Source organism: Ambystoma mexicanum, chromosome 2q (assembly GCF_040938575.1).
Source record: "Ambystoma mexicanum isolate Mex_15411 chromosome 2q, UKY_AmexF1_1, whole genome shotgun sequence".
Classification (NCBI taxonomy): domain Eukaryota; kingdom Metazoa; phylum Chordata; class Amphibia; order Caudata; family Ambystomatidae; genus Ambystoma; species Ambystoma mexicanum.
Window position 1 is genome coordinate 1,283,861,246 of NC_090924.1, and position 17,264 is coordinate 1,283,878,509.

The 17,264-nt window shown below is 50.7% G+C and overlaps 1 protein-coding gene across 2 annotated transcripts in view; it reads right to left on the bottom strand.

Moving 5' to 3' along the window:
• The window catches only part of TOPBP1 (DNA topoisomerase II binding protein 1), a 1,370,800-nt gene that overhangs the window by 1,144,839 nt on the left and 208,697 nt on the right, over window positions 1-17,264 (bottom strand). For both annotated transcript variants that reach the window (XM_069648712.1, XM_069648711.1), the window contains exon 10: window positions 3,332-3,579. In XM_069648712.1, the coding sequence (XP_069504813.1) occupies window positions 3,332-3,579 (248 nt within the window). The remainder of the gene's footprint in view (window positions 1-3,331; window positions 3,580-17,264) is intronic.

A 17,264-nucleotide genomic window follows, 5' to 3' on the forward strand; every position in this document is an offset into this window, starting at 1 on the left:
TATTTGTTTAGATACAAATGAGCAATCCTACGCAGATGTAAGTAATCAGCAGGTATTCAGGAATGAAAGAAAATGTCTAGAGTTTAAATGCAATCTTCCCTCCCCCAAACAAGAGAGAAAACAGTTTTTGGAAAATGACACTTTTAAACTGACAGGTGAAAATTGCTTTGTAAAATAATGCAAAAGGTTGCAAAAATGCTTAAATGGATAAAAATTATGAGTAAAGCAACACTAAACAGGTCCTAACACACATGAGCTATAATATAAACAACAGGGCACACTTTAGATCAGGATGGGATGGAAGAAGCACTTTGAGATGGGAAAACGACACGTGTAAACTTTTGAAAACTAAATTCAAGGCAAACCTTTACTATGCGATATTGGAGAAAAACAGGTTAAATACACTGTTCCGCGATGCGGTTTATAGTTGTGGATGTAGGTAAGGGTCTTAGGTATCAGTGAGAGTTGAAATTTCGTTTGTCTTTAAAATTGAAAAAGCTATAGAGGTTTTGGTGAGAGGCGTTTTTGCAAAATGGGCGTGAAAATGGAACAGGAATTCAGTTTAAAAATGACAGATACGTTTTATTACATTATATTTATGACTATGAAAAAGAGAATGCCACACATGAATCTCCACAGTTACTTACGGCCGCTCATAGCTCTTCATGTGTGATACTCTAGTTTCCGTTCTGTATGGGAATTACTTTAATTAATGCAAATCACTAATGGTTTAATAACACAGATGAGAGAAAAATCAGCGCAAGAATGGTTCTAACAATATTAGGGTTCTGAATTTAAAAATTTTAGAAAAGAGTTCTGGCAAAAAGACCCAACCGTTGATTTAATATTAAATAAACCGGAGGTATCTTTAACATTGCACCAAAAAGTGGTGCGTTTAAAATCAATGGGAAAATCCCATAGAAAATATTCTGGTGGAATATTTCGCGTGGTAACCACTGCCACCAGCCAGAAACTCGACAAGGGGGGCTGGACAGTGCCCCCTTGAAAACAGACCCAGGGGCAATCGAATAAACCCCTTGCAGTACTTCCACAATATGATGGTTTGTACTGGTTCTGTTCACAATTTAAGACTAGTAAAGTCAATGGTGACTTCACATGCCCTGGGAGACAGTAGTCAGTCCCAGGGTATGGAGTCTATGTTTGGGGGTCACTATGACACCTCTGTGGTACTGCACTGAGGGTGCTGTGTAACACATACACAAAAAATAGATGATACCCTATGGAGTAAAAGACCCCATAGCCCAAAATCACACAAATAGTCAGAGACATACCTCAAATCATGCCTAAGAGTGGGAGGGAAAGAGTCTCACTCTTAGCAGGAGAAAAAAACAAACCCCAAAAATCCAGCAAAGCTGCTGGGGGACTCACTAGGTTTGGGAAATTAGCCTTAACAGAGAATTCTCCCCAACACTCGGTGACCGAGAGCTGCAAGCCAGGCACGCGTCCCGACGGTGGTCGGGCAGCATGCACTCAAGGCAGAGCACATGGAGGTCTGAGGCTGTGAACGAGCGATCGCAGGATGCGCATCTCGTGAATCATCCTGCAGCCGACATGCGTTGGGGCAGGCAAGACACCAAGGGGAGGTGAAAATAATCAAAAAACAAAGAACTGGGAGCATGCGGATTGCTAAAAAAGTTCCTGCGATCAAGCTGCTGGGTGCGAAACCATCCGCGCGGAAAAAGGGATTGAGGTGGGGAGCCGGAGGGCGATGTCTCGGGTGTGTTCCCACACCCAGAGCCGCGCACTATGCTAAATTTAAAGGGGAAGCTCCTTTTTTCACTGCCAAAGGTTACAGTACCATCCCCATGTTGGGGGACGCCCACAAGGATGGAGGAAAGGGGACGGGACGCATGAGTATAGGGATGACCGAAAGAGAATCTACCAGACAATTAGTGGGATGAGGAGGTGGTGCAGAGCCATGAAGAACGCTCCATGTAACTTGAGTGAGCATTCCAGTTGTTCATGGCAATATACGGTTCATGGCCATATCTGGTAAGAAGCGACAAAGGACTTACAATGTTGCTCAGCCATCCCAGGAGGAACCTAGGACCAGGAAGCTGCTCAGCACGGGAAATTCAAGTGGCTGCAGTCTGGTATGATGTAAAGGAGTAGAAAGTGCCCCAGTGAGTCTGACGCTTAAGGACCCTTGGTGAAGCGGTAACCCGACCTTGCAGGGGAGGTGGACCAAGCGGTCTGTAAAGGGTACGCGTACTGCAAAAGGCTAGAAATTGCAGAGCCGGCGCAGTGCTCTAGTAGCCCGCGGAAGCCCGGAGAGACCCGAACAGAGCAAAGGTAAACCCAGAAGTAGACCGTAGCCCACAAGAGAAGTCCTGAAGGGTACGGGAGAGAACGGGCTGGGCGGTGGAAGTACCAGAGGGTCTAGGTTACTGCACAACTATAGAAGGAGAAGCTAGTCACTCCCCTCTGGTTGTATTGAACAGTAATGCTCAGATACAAGGCGAAGGGTGTAATTGTCTGAGTAAGCAGGACCAGGGGAAGGGACTAATTCCCCCTGGATGTGTTGAACTGCTATATCAAGATAACAGGAGGAGGGAGTCATTCTTCTGGTAGCCAAAGTTATAAAGACTCACTGAAACCGAGTGTAAAGACATAGGCAGTGTGGCTGTCAAGAAGTAGTGTTAGAACATTTCCCTTTTTGTGTTGGCGAACAGTTTTGAATCGGGGAAGGGAGCCATGCCCCAAGAATAAAACCAAATCTGAAAGTCAATTTTTGTTGCTAGTCCAGGAGAAGCGACCAAGAACATTTCATTATCTATAGTTTAGGTTAAAGTGTAAGGGAGAGAAGTAGGTTTTTGATGACACAGGACAGTGGACTATTGATTTACACTGACATTCTGATGGCACCCTTAGTATTTTAGTTGAGGCAGGGAAACACCACTTAGAGATAGTGGAAAGTTAGATTTTCTCTTTATTTTCTATAATAAAAGTGTATGACAATCATCACGTCACCTGTGTGTCAGTCTCCTCCTTCTGCACCCTTACACTACCTAAACTGCGTGAAGAGACCTCCACAGGAATAGAGTACCTTTGTGAATTGGGACACTCCAAGCCTGATATAAGCCTAGTATAAGGCCTATCAGATATAAGGCCTCAGATTTAGAACTCATGCAGGAAAAACAGTTAAAACTAAAGTATCCAATAGGTATGGTGGTACTTAAATGCAATGAAATTAAAAAGAAAAATACAAGAGGGCAACAAACGAGCCAGAAGAGATATTAAGTGTCACAATTGCAATGAACAAAATAATAGTAAGAAGGCAGCCTTTTCTGAATATTTGATTTGCTCTTACTTAATGTTGAATCACTCTCCATGTACTGCGAGAGCAGATCTTCGTCCGCTTGCTGTTGTCTTACAGGCGTCTGAGGTGATTTCTTTGCAAGGCTGAAATTCATTTTCTGATTTATTAGATTCTGCACAGGCTGTACTGTAGCCTGAAGTTCCACTGGTCTATAGTTTGTATGAAAATACTCTTCCTCAGGCTGCAGGCTGCCCTTAGAAAAACACTCAACCAACCATCTTGCGGTTACTACATGTGGCCTGTGAATAGGAGAAAAATATAGAACTTAGATAAAGAATACTCATACAGTCTGGAAATTATGAGTGCACCCTTGACAGAATGATGGTGCAATTTGGGGCACATGGCTTGTGTAATAACAGCTATAATAAGGTTTGAAGTGGCATTTTACACAGTGCAAATATATGCAACACATTGTTTTGTACTTTAATTTGTAATGCCGTTCATTTAAAGAAATAGAAAGAAAGTTACTCACTGTAGTGTCTAGAGTAATCTGACCATAGTCCCCTTTCCTCCATCCTTGTGGGTGTCCCCAAACATGGGACGGTTCCGGAATCTTTGGCAGTGAAAAAAGGAGCTTCCCCTTAAAATTTAGTAAAGGGCAGGGGGGTGCCGCTTCGGCATGGCAACACCCCACAAGGCCCTGCCCACCGGCGCCTCACCTCAGTCACCTTTGAACACATTGGACGCTTAGATACCTGGCTAGTTATAATACCTATAAGCCATTGGCATACTAGCAGGGGAAGGTGGGAGGGACGTATGGAGGAAAGGTTACTATGGACTTTTTGTATTTTAGTCACTACAGTGAGTAACTTTAATTACTCATATATTCCGTCCCCTTTCCTCCATCCTTGTGGGCGACTCCACCAAACAAGAACTTGGGGTGGAGCTGTGACAACCTGCCTCATATCTAGGATGGAGCAAAAAAAGGATCTTCAGAACCACCTGACCAAACTCTGCATCGCGCCTGGAGCTGGTGTCCAGCGAATAGTTTTTACAGAAGGCCGACAGATTGTTCTAAGTGGGTGCCTTGCTGATGACATTGCAAGAAGCAGGTCTCTGAAACGCAATGGCCGTGGCCTTAGCTCTGACCGCATGGGCATGAATCCACTCAGGAACAGGTTTGCCCATTTCCGTGTCCTGGACCATCCAACAGGCTATGGAAGCCTTAGAAGCCTGAGAGCCGAAGGGAGAAGACCTCAAAAGCCACAAACATTGCCTTGGATTTCCTGAAGGATTTCATCTGAGAGAGATAAAAAATGGACCCTCTTGAGGTCCAAGGAATGGAAGGGTCACTCTGCCTCTGACTGTGGGTTCAGGAAGAACACCAGCAGGCAGGTCTCTTGATTCAGATGGAATGGAGAGACCACCTTGGGCAAGAAGTTTGGTTGAGTGCACAAGATGACCTTGAAACGTGGTGAAGGGCTTGCATGAAGTCAACGCCAGCACCTCGCTAACCCGATGCAAAGCTACAAGAAGCACATTGCGGTTCCAGACCGGGTGCGGCCTATGCACCAGACGAAAAACCTAGACAACCCCTTGAGGTGTGCCTTAACCACCAGGTTGGCTGCTAAAAACACATGCTCTGGGGAATACGTGTTAGCCCCGATAGCCGCCAAAGGTGCACTGAAAAAGCCAGAACGTCAATCAGAGGACAGGAGACAGGGTCCAGACCCTTGTTGCAAGCACAATGGCAGAACCTAGTCCATTTGCTTTTATACTAGGACCGAGTAGCGGACCTGCTGAATGATGTCCCAGTTGTCATCTGAAAATTGAGCCTGCTGAAGCCTCAGCAGATCAGGAGCCAGGTCCGGTCCAGACACTCCACTGCTCTGCCCCGCTGCGTCAGGAAGTCCCTGCTGGGGAATCGCAAGATGGACGGGACCCTGGGAGCACAACTGCAGAAGATCCAAAAATCAGTCTCGAAGGCCAGTGCGGGGCAACCAGGATGAGACTGCAGTCCACGGAAGACCAGAACTTGCGCAGGGTCCACTGGAGCAAAGGGGTGGGCAGGAATGCGCAACACCTGCGGCCAAGCCTGTCAAGAATTCACAGGAGGCGAGAATATCGACACGCTCCCCCGAATCACTGAAGCCGAATAGATCGGCCCTTCCACCGTGGTCGGGACGGGCACCTGGAACCACGTGGCAGCCAATGGGGGAAGAGGGATTAGAGATAGGAAGGGGGAATGAGGAAAACCGGAAGGAGGATGAGGGAAACTCAACTGGATAGGTTTGGGGAAGTAGGAAAGGCAACACATCTATACTAACACTCCTGGCCTACTCTTCACACTACATGTCATCAGTACCTAGGACCTGCACAAAAACCTGAACCTGAAGACGCTGTGTGGGAGCGAGGGGCCAATGGGCCCCTCGCTATCATCACTTCTCAGTACAAAACTCAGACCAAGTGCCTCTAGTGGTGGGTACGCCCCTCGCCCTTATGCGATGTTAACTTTGGGTTACATTCGCGTAGATGGGACCACCAAGCAGGACACAGGGCATCCATTTTTTGTACCCCCTTTCGACTCCATCTTGGTAACCAGGCCTCACTGCGATAGTACAAAATGCATCTCTCCCTTTTGCCCGCCGCAGTAGCTCAGAGCACATGGCCCCCACCCTCGTCCCCACTCCAACTGGAAAACTCTGCAGCTCCATTCTCACGCTGAAGCCGGAGCTGCTTGCAACAAATAATAAATGTAACATCCCTTTTCGTCTGAGATCACTGTCCTGCATGTGAACCAACATGAGCCAAGAACACAGCTCGTCCATATCCACAAAAGTGTCCTTGCCCTCTTACCCTCGCCAGTTGAAACGTATTGCCATTCTAACCCTGTGTCCTTGCAAGGCATTCCTTTCATGTGCCAGACTGCCAACCGTGCTATAAAGCCCACCCAACAGACCCCCAACTAACGTTAGACCCTTGCTGCAGTATATCGTGCCCAATACTAACAAGTGCCACATACCTGAGATTCTTGTGAGAGTAACCCTATAGTTCAATGAAAGTATTATAGTGGTCAAGGCCTATAAACCTGTGACCTGTATAACCCAAATGTCGTAGATGATATGTTGTGCGATTTGTATAATGACAGGATACACTACTGAGGGTCTTTTGATCAACTATTATTTAGTGCATGCATTACTCAGAATGTATTTTCTTAGCTTAGATAGTGACCACCGTGTTTCACAGCGACCTGACCTTCACCCATCCGGAGCACAGTTGTCTGACGTCAATCCTCCCGCCAACCAAGCAACTAACCCTGAGGAAGAGATGATGCCCACACCCAAGACACCACCCTGGCTGACCAATCCAGGTCCAACGTAGCCTCATATGTTAAAGATGTCAATGTACTATATACATGTGTTGTAACCTTGATGTGGTCAGAGCGCTCTCAGAGATCTAGATGAACTTTTCCTTGAACTCTCGCAGCCTGCTCTTTTGTGCCTTATTCCCTGTCCAGGGAGTGTCTCTTTTATTAATTTTACATGTGTAAATCAGAGAGGGCACAAACAACCCCTACCTCAATCTATGTAACGCTCACCTGATTCCCGTAGAGGCGCCGGTCTTGACTGGGCGTATACCGTATCTTCAAAGGTGATGTGTACCACACGGCTGGCTCTTTGGGCTGGACCTCTGTGCACTGTATGTCTGACTCGAAGGGTAAGATGTCTGCAGATAGAAAATATGGGATTAATGAACTGGGTTATTAAATATCTCTCTTTTCTTCCCTTTCTCTTCTCCTGTAGAACCCCGAAGGTTAACGCTCTCACCTTAGGTAAGTGAACGCCGTGCTCTCCATCTGCCTCGGGGCAGGGTGCTGTAACCAGTTTCTTCACTGGATAAGGGGAGCAGGCCTCTTGACTTCAGAGGACTGCTGTCTGTCGTTTACTGCACGAACGGTAAGTTTCGAGTACTTCTAATGTCTTTAAAGTCTTTAGTAATGATGTCTCTTGTTTTGCAGGGTTCCGGCGATGGTGGATGACGGGCTGAAGTGAGTTGAAGATGGAGCCCGTGTGATGAATAGAAGCGCCTGGAAGCACGTAAGTAAGCGCTTGTTGCCTGCTTCACGATGCGCTCTAACTGTCTTTTTATTTTGCAGGTACAAGTTCGGAGCGGCTGCAGGGTGCCGGAATACCCACTGGGTTAGATGTGGCAAGGAGTAATGGCACGTGAGTATTAAAGTTCCCCAATGTCTTTAAACACACCTTGTTTTGTCTTTCAGATGCGGGATGCAGCGCCGAAGGCCTCCGGAGCGTGCGAAGAGTTGGTAAGCTTTTGTCTTTCAGATGCCGGAATGCAGTGTGAAGACCTCCGGAGCGCACGAAGAGTAGGTAAGCCTTTGTCTTGCAGATGTCGGAATGCAGCGCGAGGCGTTGGTGACAGCCGATGGACCAGGTTAGTGAAGAGCTGTCACTGAAGACCGTAATGCTAACCTGTTCTTTCTTGTCTTTATAGGTGTTGCTGAAGACTGGATTCAGGATGGTAAGCCTTTTTCCTTAGGCCCAGGATCAGATGCAGAAGACACGATGAGCGTTCTGCTGCAGAGGATGCAGAATAACGCAAAGCAAGATTCATCCATCGGGTGTGGTTTAAATAGCCTCCTGTAGTGCTTAGGTGTCTCCTTCCACAGCCACGCCTAGGTAAGAAAAGAGTTCCTGCTTTCCAGAAGAGTTCCAGTGTTCTGAACCTAGGGAGTGGCTCCTGCCCACCCAACAGGAAAAGTAGTTCCAAACAGAAGAGGATCAGAGGCTCAACTGGCAGGCAAGTAAGCAGCATGGTCTCCTGCAGGTAAGTCCACCCAAGCATTATGAGCCCGGCGCTTCCAGCGCTGGGACTGGGCATATTTATGAGCCTGGTGCCACTGGCGCCAGGACTGGGTCCAAAAGGTCCCAATTGGGACTGGTTGGCACTAGGAACCTGGGTTATGGATCTGCTTCCAAGGGAGTTGGGAAAACCCTGACCTTTTGGAAGCAGAGATCATGACAATCTAAGAGCCTACTGCTGGCAAATGTGAAACATATATAACATAGAACATAAGCAGTAGGCAGGAAAATAACATTGAACATCACTGTAGCCTGACAGCACATGACATGGAACTTATTACAGCATGGAAGCACATGACAGAGCTTACTGCATCTTGGCAACCTAGCACACTGAGCTTATGGTAGCATGAAAAACACATATTGACACAATAGCAAGCAGGATGGCACATACAAATGTTTCCCCTTCTGATGAAGAAACAAACACATGGCCCTTTGGGAAAGCAAAAGCAAACATGGCAGTTCATTACATTCCAGGGTTTTCCTTTAAAATGAAATGCAGGGTAATGCACCCTTTCTCCTCATGTAATGACCCTGCTCAAAACCACACGCTATTTCCCAGTCCAAACATATCTTCCGCGTTTGACCGCAGCCCTCCTTCACCCAAAATTAAACACAAAAGTCTGCCGCTTGACAGTTCAGCCATCCTCTCCTCTGAAGGGCAATGCTACAAGCGGCTGTGGTGCTTATTCAGAGTAAGTATTCACATGAGAAACGGCCCCCGCTATCAAACACATGATCAGTAGACTCAGCACAACATATGAGCACTTATCTGAGTGCACGGGCCCTCGCAGGACACCCCGGACAAGAAGTTGCAGAGCGTGGTACTTGCCGAGCCACGGACACAGTCACTGCCGCGGCCCGGTCTGAGAAGACTCCTGCATTCCTTTGGTGTCCCTGTCCACTCCAAAATCCTTCGTCCACACCGCAGTGACCCCCCTCCCCTGTGCTGAATATCGCCAATAATCCACACCGGAGCACAGGCGGCTGGCGTAGAAATAGTCTCTCAAATATAAAACAGCTGTGATTGCGCGCAAAGCCTAGGACTCCAAAAAATCCCAACGGCTGCTGGGAAATGTAGTTCTATTAATGTTTCACACACTGCACGCCTTTTCCTGCCCCAGCCCCAATTCCCAACAGTGCCATCAGATCTGGAAGCCGTCGCCCACTGACCCCCAACCCGCCCTGCCCATGAAGCAAACTGGGGGTACTTGGGATTCAGAGGAGAGGCGAACAAGTCCAGATCTGTGAACCACCAACGCTGGAACAGGGGAAACAAGGAGTCATTGTGCAACTCCCACTCGTAGGTGTTGGACCCGAAGCGACTCTGCTGATCCGCTTCTACATTGCTGTCCACTGGCAAGTGGACGGGTGAAATCCAAATCCTTTACGTGAGGGCCCATTCCCAGACTGAAACCGCTTCCATGTATAGGAGGGCGGAACGGGTGCCACCCTGCTTGTTCAGGTAAAACATTGTGGTAGAATTGTCCTAACCAGAAATGACTTGTCCCCGATTAGGGGCAAAAACGCCATGAGGACCAGGCCCACTGGCCGAAGCTCGTGCATATTGATATGTAGGAGGGCTTCTACCCTGCACCATGGTCCATAAATCAGATAGCCCTCCAGAGTAGCCCTCATCCTAAAAGAGAGGAGTCCGCCATCACCAGCAGGGAAGGCTAAGCCGGGTGAAGGGGGCTCCCACTGAAACATTGCCATCCATCAGCCACCAGAAAAGATCTGGCAAAAAGAGCAGTGGAATAGGGATCCTGTCTGACTGAAACCCTGGAGCTGGAGGTGCCTCACCTTGAGACAGACGTGCTGTACAGTCAGCACGCAGGAGGCGATCAGGCCCAGAATGTGCTAGAACCACCATGATGAGGCGATCAAGTTGCCCAGAAATTGCCCCACCGCCTGCGGTGGGACATCAGCCTATTGGGCATGGGGAACACCTGCTGAACAGTAGTGTTCCAACACGCCCCTATGAAGACCAGATCCTGTGAAGGGCATAACTGGGATTTCCCTCAGGTTGAGGGAAAACCCCCGCTGATGAAGGGTATCTGCCGATCTCTGGCAGGAGGGCACCACTGCTTCGGGTGACTCTGCCCTCACCAGCCAGTCATCCAAATAAGGGTACAGGTGATGGCCCTCCAAGCCGAGAAGGCCCACCACAGCATTCGTGAAGCCACAAGGTGCCGAGTTCAGGCCGAAGGGCAGCACTTTGTACTGAAAGTGGTATGACATAATCGTCAACTGCAGAAACTTCTGATGAGGCCGATATATGGGAACATGCAGGTACGCATCCTTGAGGTCCAGGGAACACATCCAGTCCCCTGCACACATTGAGTCAGTTATGTGTGCAGGAGTAATCATCTGGAAGTGTTCCAGCGGTAAAGACAGGTTTAGAAATTACAGGTCCGGGACTATCTTCAGGCCAGCCTGGATGTTCTTGAGTACCACAAAAATCCTGGAATTGTAACCGAAGCCACTGTCTGCAAGAGGAACCGATTCTATCGCCTACATCTCCAATAGAGACAGAATCTCCCGTAAAAGAGCCGGGAACTCGATCTGACAAAGAGGAGGAGTGGATGGTAGAGGTCAAGGAAGAGTAATACTGAAGCCTGTGGACACTACGGATAGGAGCCACGGGTTGTTGAAAAGATGCTTCCAAGTGTCCTGGAACGGAGCCAAACGTCGCCCACAGGCGAGCTCTGTTCCGACCCTGATGTCACTGCTTCTTGGCGTCAGTAGTGGGGGCAGAGGAGGGGGATAAGAAAACGCATGCAAAGTCCTATGCTGCTTCTTTCTATTGTCGTTCGGGGTTTGAACTCAGTCCTACCCTGGTATTGAGGGAAGGATTTCTGACATAGCTTTGCCAAAATGGCCAAGGACGGTATCAGGTAATAAAATCGTGGCAAAAATGTTGCCAGTAAAAGAAATCGCAGCAAAAATGCAGCGGTTTGGCCCAGTAGAAGTGTACCCCATTTTACCATTTAAGGGGAGCAGGGGTTACGGGGGTGTCCCCCGCATCCTTTACATGATTGTGGCGCAAAAACCACAGCATTTTTACTGTGATATTTTGCATTCACTGCCATTTTTGCCACGATTTTAAGATATGGAACCTCAAGGACTAGGCGGTTTGCAGAGATGTTTTCTTCTTTGTAAATTTGTCATCGGTGGACAAATGAAAAAGGTCCACGCCCTCAAAGGGTAGGTCTTGGATCCGCTCCTGCACATCAGATGAAAAATGTGTGGCATGTATCCATGCCGTCTTTCTCACCTCGACCCCAAGAAACAGCCCTCTGCTGGCTGTGTCAATGTGGGAGATTGAACACTCCATGAGGTCCTGTGCAATGGTCTGGACATCTGCCTGCCCAGCCTTGAAGGAGGCTGGTTGTCCGAATTGGCGGTTGGGCAGAAATTCTCCAAGATCCTGCCACAGCTTCTGGTTAGCCGCAGCCAAGATGGCGTCAGCATTGGCCTGCTGCAGATGCAGTTCCGAGATGGAGTAACAGCGCATTCCCAAGGCCTCAAGGACCTTGTCCTCCTTGGAGAGGCAACTGAAGGTGGCTCCCATGGAGGAAGGCAACAAAGATGATGGTTTAGAATACAGTGAGGCCGCGGCCACCACGGAGGAAAGGTGATGTGGGTGGGAGGCATGGAGGACTGCCCCCCCCCGTCCATCAGCCTGAAACTGCTGTCCAACTTCTTGTTTATCTGGTGTTGGCCCTGAGCTTCTCCCAGACCTCCCGTGCCACCCGCAGCACATCCCTCTAGAGGGGAATGCCGGATTGGACCGTGGTGCGCTTCCCCAAGACCTCTGCGAACACCCCCGACTCCTGCAGGGCTTCTTCTGGAAGATGGACCACCCAGAACGCCACCAGGCCCTGAAGGCAGTCATGAAAGGCCTTAACGGATGCAGAGTGATCGTCCTGGCTGTCATCATCGCTACCCTCACCCCTTTTTTCACAGGTTGAAGGGAATCCGGGCCTGGGACACAGGTGCCGGAGGGGACACTGTCCCAAGTCCAGAGCTGCAGACAAGTCCAACGGCTGTTGAGAGGGAGGCGTTGGTGGTACAGTAGGGCCTGCACCAGTGTAGCGACTGGCACCAGAATCGCTGGCGGAACAGGAGTACCACCCAGGGGAGGGGGCCGAAGTTGCATAGTCTGGGGGATGACCTCCTTCACAATGTCTTGAAGAGCTCCTTCATTTGTATGATGAAGAGGAAGCGTTCGAAGGATCGGTCCTCTCTAGCCGCCGGGCACTTAGGGGCCCTGCCCTCCGAGGTACTGGGTATCCTCACCTGGTCAAAGCGCTGAATCACCTGGTGCGAGTATCTGTAAGTCTGTGATGGGTAGATGTACTCCATAGGGGATGAAAACCCTACACCGTAGGATCCGCTCTTGCTTCCCGGGGGAAGGGGAATGGGATCTTTTTTATTTTATTGATTTATGGTTTCAAATAAACCTTTATCAAAACATTCAAACATAACGTGCCACTCATCAATAGCCAATGAAGTCCTCACAAAAAAGCAGAATAGAAATCTAAAATCATTACATAGGCTAGTCAAAAACTTCTTTCAGAAACTGCAAGAGGGAAACGGTAGCCAACAAACTCTCTCCTCTTAACAGAAAAGACCAAATCTGCCTCTCATCCCATCTTCCATATGACTCAAAAGCTTTTATCAAATGGCTAGTTCTTAAATCCGTCAGTCCTTGGCAAAATAAGGAACAAGTTACTTACCTGTAACTGTTGTTCTCCAGCATGGGTCTGGCATGGATTACCATGCTCATGAATATTCCCCGTCGTCAGGCTGGGTATCCTCGGTAAAGAAAAAAAATCAGTATCAGTTTCGTTTCTGATCGGTCTTTCTTAGTAGTAACCAATCACTGGTCTCTGGGTCATACTGCCCCCAGCCAATGACTGCCCTCTCCCTAAACCCCGTCTCTGGCAGCCATCCTCAGATTTGGTAGCACGTAAAGTGGCAGTAAGACCAAGCGAAGAGCCGCAGAGGGGTAGGAGGGAGGGTTCGCATGTGAATCCATGCCAGACCCATGCTGGAGAACAACAGTTACAGGTAAGTAACTTGTTCCTTCTCCAGCATGGGGTCTGGCATGGATTCACATGCTCATGAATATAAGAAAACACAGCAGTACACACATGCACAACCACGGGAGGTGGCAAAGGCTCAACATTAAGCAACTCTTACCTCCTCACCAGGCCCACCTTCAGGCGAACAGGTTGCGCAGCACTGCTTGGCCGACTCTGGACTCCTCCCTGGAATCCCGATCGACGCAGTAGAATCTCATGAAGGTGTGCGTCGACCTCCACGTAGCAGCCCTGCAGATGTCCAGCAGGGGTACACCAGAGAAGAACGCCGTGGGAGCAGCGATCGCTCTGGTCGAATGGGCTCTCAAACAGCCGGGCAACAGTCGGTTTGCCAACCGGTGACAGTGCATGATGCAGCCAGAGAGCCATCTGGAAATGGAAGCCTTCGAGAGAGGTTCACAGGTCCAAAGTTCACAAAAAGCTGTGACGTCTTCCGAAAACTCTTTGTCCGGTCCATGTAGAACTTCAGCGCTCTAGCTACATCCAGCGAGTGCAAAGTCCTCTCGGCTGGCGAAGAAGGTGACGGGAAGAAGGAACAAGTTACTTACCTGTAACTGTTGTTCTCCAGCATGGGTCTGGCATGGATTCACATGCTCATGAATATTCCCCGTCGTCAGGCTGGGAATCCTCGGTAAAGAAAAAACCAGTATCAGTTTCGTTTCTGATCTGCCTTTCGTAGTAGTAACCAATCACTGGTCTCTGCGTCATACTGACCACAGCCAATGACTGCCCTCTACCTAAGCACCGCCTCTGGCAGCCATCTTCAGATTTGGAAGCACGTGAAGTGGCAGTATGACCAAGTGAAGAGCCGCAGAGGGGTAGGCGGGAGGGTTCGCATGTGAATCCATGCCAGACCCATGCTGGAGAACAACAGTTACAGGTAAGTAACTTGTTCCTTCTCCAGCATGGGGTCTGGCATGGATTCACATGCTCATGAATAAAGAATACATAGCAGTACACACATGCACAACCACGGGAGGTGGCAAAGGCTCAATATTAAGCATCACATCAAACTCAACATTAAGCATCTTACCTCCTCACCAGGCTCACCTCAGGCGAACAGGTTGCGCAGCACTGCTTGGCCGACCCTGGACTCCTCCCTGGAATCCCGATCGACGCAGTAGAATTTCGTGAAGGTGTGCGTCGACCTCCACGTAGCAGCCCTGCATATGTCCAGCAGGGGCACACCAGAAAGGAACGCTGTGGTAGCTGCGATCGCTCTGGTGGAATGGGCTCTCGGACGGCCAGGCAGCGGTCGGTTTGCCAACCGATGACAGTACATGATACAGCCGGAGAGCCATCTGGAAATGGAAGCCTTCGAGAGAGCCTTCCCCTGATTGACAGGTCCAAAATTCACAAAGAGTTGTGACGTCCTCCGAAAACACTTTGTGCGGTCCACGTAGAACTTCAGCGCTCTAGCCACATCCAGCGAGTGCAAAGTCCTCTCAGCCGGCGACGAAGGCGACGGGAAGAACACAGGCAACACCAAGGGTTCGTTGAGATGGAAGTCCGACGGTACCTTGGGCATGAAGGAGGGGTGCGTCCTGAGCACTACCCTCGTGTCGTGAAAAGTCAAGTACGGGGCCTTGCAGGAAAGGGCCTGGATCTCTCCCACCCGTCGTGCGGAGGTGATGGCCACAAGAAACGCTGTTTTCCACGACAGAAACTTCAACGGGGCCGAGTGCAGAGGCTCGGACGGAGGTCCCATGAGCTTGGTCAGCACCACGTTGAGCTCCCACGCCGGGGCTGGCGCCTTCACCGGCGGGAACGATCTGAACAGTCCCTTCATGAACTCTTTCACCAGACGATGAGACCACAAGGACGTCCGGCCCGTGGTTCTGGTGTATCGGGAGATCGCAGCAAGATGAATCTTGATGGACGCGTGTGCCAGTCCAGCTTTGGCCAGCGTCAGCAGGTACGGCAGTACTTGGGGAGCCGTAATCCGTAGAGGGTTAATCTTCTGTGCGAGGCACCAGACAGAGAACCTCTTCCATTTGTGTCCGTAGCATTTAAGAGTCGAGGACGCCCTGGCCTTCGCAAGAACCTCTCTGCAGTCGGCCGGTATGTCGTATCCTCCAAACTCTAGCGCTGCAGGAGCCAGGCCTGCAAGTTCAGCGATTTCGGGTCATGGTGGAGGATGGCGCCTCCTTCCCTGGAGAGTCGATCTGCGTCCACCGGCAGCTTGATTGGCGGGGACCCTGACAAGTCCAGAAGGTCCGGGAACCATATCTGCCTCGGCCACGCAGGTGCGACGAGGATCATCCTGTACCGTGACCTCTTGAGCTGGTTGACGAGCCGGATTAGCAGTGGCAAAGGAGGGAACGCGTAGAGGAACAGGCCCTCCCAGGGGAACGAGAAGGCATCGCCCATGCTCCTCGCCTGGGGAAACCTGCTGGCGAACCTCAGGCACTTGGAGTTCGTCGCCGTCGCGAACAGGTCGATCTGGGGTGTGCCCCACCGTCGGAAGAGGCGATCCACTAGATCCTGCCGTAGCTCCCACTCGTGGCACGAGCGCAGCTCCCTGCTGAGTGAGTCGGCGATGGTGTTTTTTATCCCTGCCAGATGAAACGGCACCAGAAATATCCTTTGGGCGACGGCCCAATGCCACAGGTCCTGCGCCTCCTTGGACAGTGCTGGGGACCTGGTTCCGCCCTGTTTCCTGATGTAAAACATGGTGGTGGTGTTGTCGGTGAAGATCCTCACCACCTTGCCCTTGAGGGACGGAAGGAAGGACCTGAGGGCCCAAAACACTGCACGGAGCTCCAGGACGTTGATATGTAGGGATTTCTCCGTCGGGAGCCAAAGGCCTCTTGCGTGCAGATTTTTGGTGTGCGCTCCCCACCCTTCCAGGGAGGCATCCGTGGTCACTGTCTCCTGGTGGGCTGGGGTCTGGAAGTCCATGCCCACCGTCAGATGCGCGCGGGTGCCCCACCACCGGATCGCTCGTCGGAAACTCTCGTCGAGTGTGATCCTTTCCTCGAAACTGCCCGTCGTTTGGATCCAGCGCGCGTCCAGGAACTCCTGCAACGGGCGCATCCGGAGCCTGCACATGGGAATGAGGTAGATGCAGGAAGACATCATTCCGAGGAGGGACTTGATGGACCTCACCTTGGCCGCGTCGGCCACCAACATCCGCTGCACCTTGCCCAGGATGGTCCTGGTCCTGGTCCTCTCCTCCGACGGGGAGGCCAGAAGGGACACTGTGTTGAGCCTCGCTCCCAGAAACAGAGCGTCTTGCGCGGGTACCAGGTGGGATTTGGCGTAGTTCACGGAGAATCCCAGGTCCGTGAGAAGTTGGACGGTCCTTGCCGTGTGAACCACGGCGAGCTCCCTCGTCTTGGCTCGGATGAGCCAGTCGTCCAGGTAGGGGTAGACGTGGATCCCCTCGCGGCGCAGCTGCGCCGCCACCGGTGCGAGGCACTTGCTGAACACCCTGGGTGCCGACCGTAGACCGAAGGGGAGGGCTTTGAACTGGTAATGACGCCCCTGGACCACAAACCTGAGGAATTTTCGGTGCCCCTTTAGGATGGGAATATGGAAGTAAGCATCCTCCAAATCCAACGACGACAGGAAGTCTCCTTCCTCCAGCTGACCCAGGACGTGCTGGAGGGTGACCATCCGGAACTTTTGCGCCTTGATGAACTTGTTCAGACGTCGCAGGTCCAGGATGGGGCGCCATCCCCCCGTCTTCTTCTTCACGAGGAAGTATCTCGAGTACACTCCGGAGCCCCGAAGCCTCTTTGGGACGAGTTCGATGGCGCCCTTCCTGAGCATCGCCTTTACCTCCAGGAGAAGTTGAGGGACGTGAAGTTCTTTCCTGGCCACGGGGGGGACGCGCGGACACCTTCTTTGAAACTCGAGCCCGTGGCCCCGGGCCAAGGCGTCCAGCACCCAACGGTCGGTGGAGATGGACTCCCACACGCTGACGAAGCTCGCCAGCCGGCCTCCCACCGGGGTGCTTCGACGAGGCTTTGCCGCCTTGACCTCCTTGGCGACGAC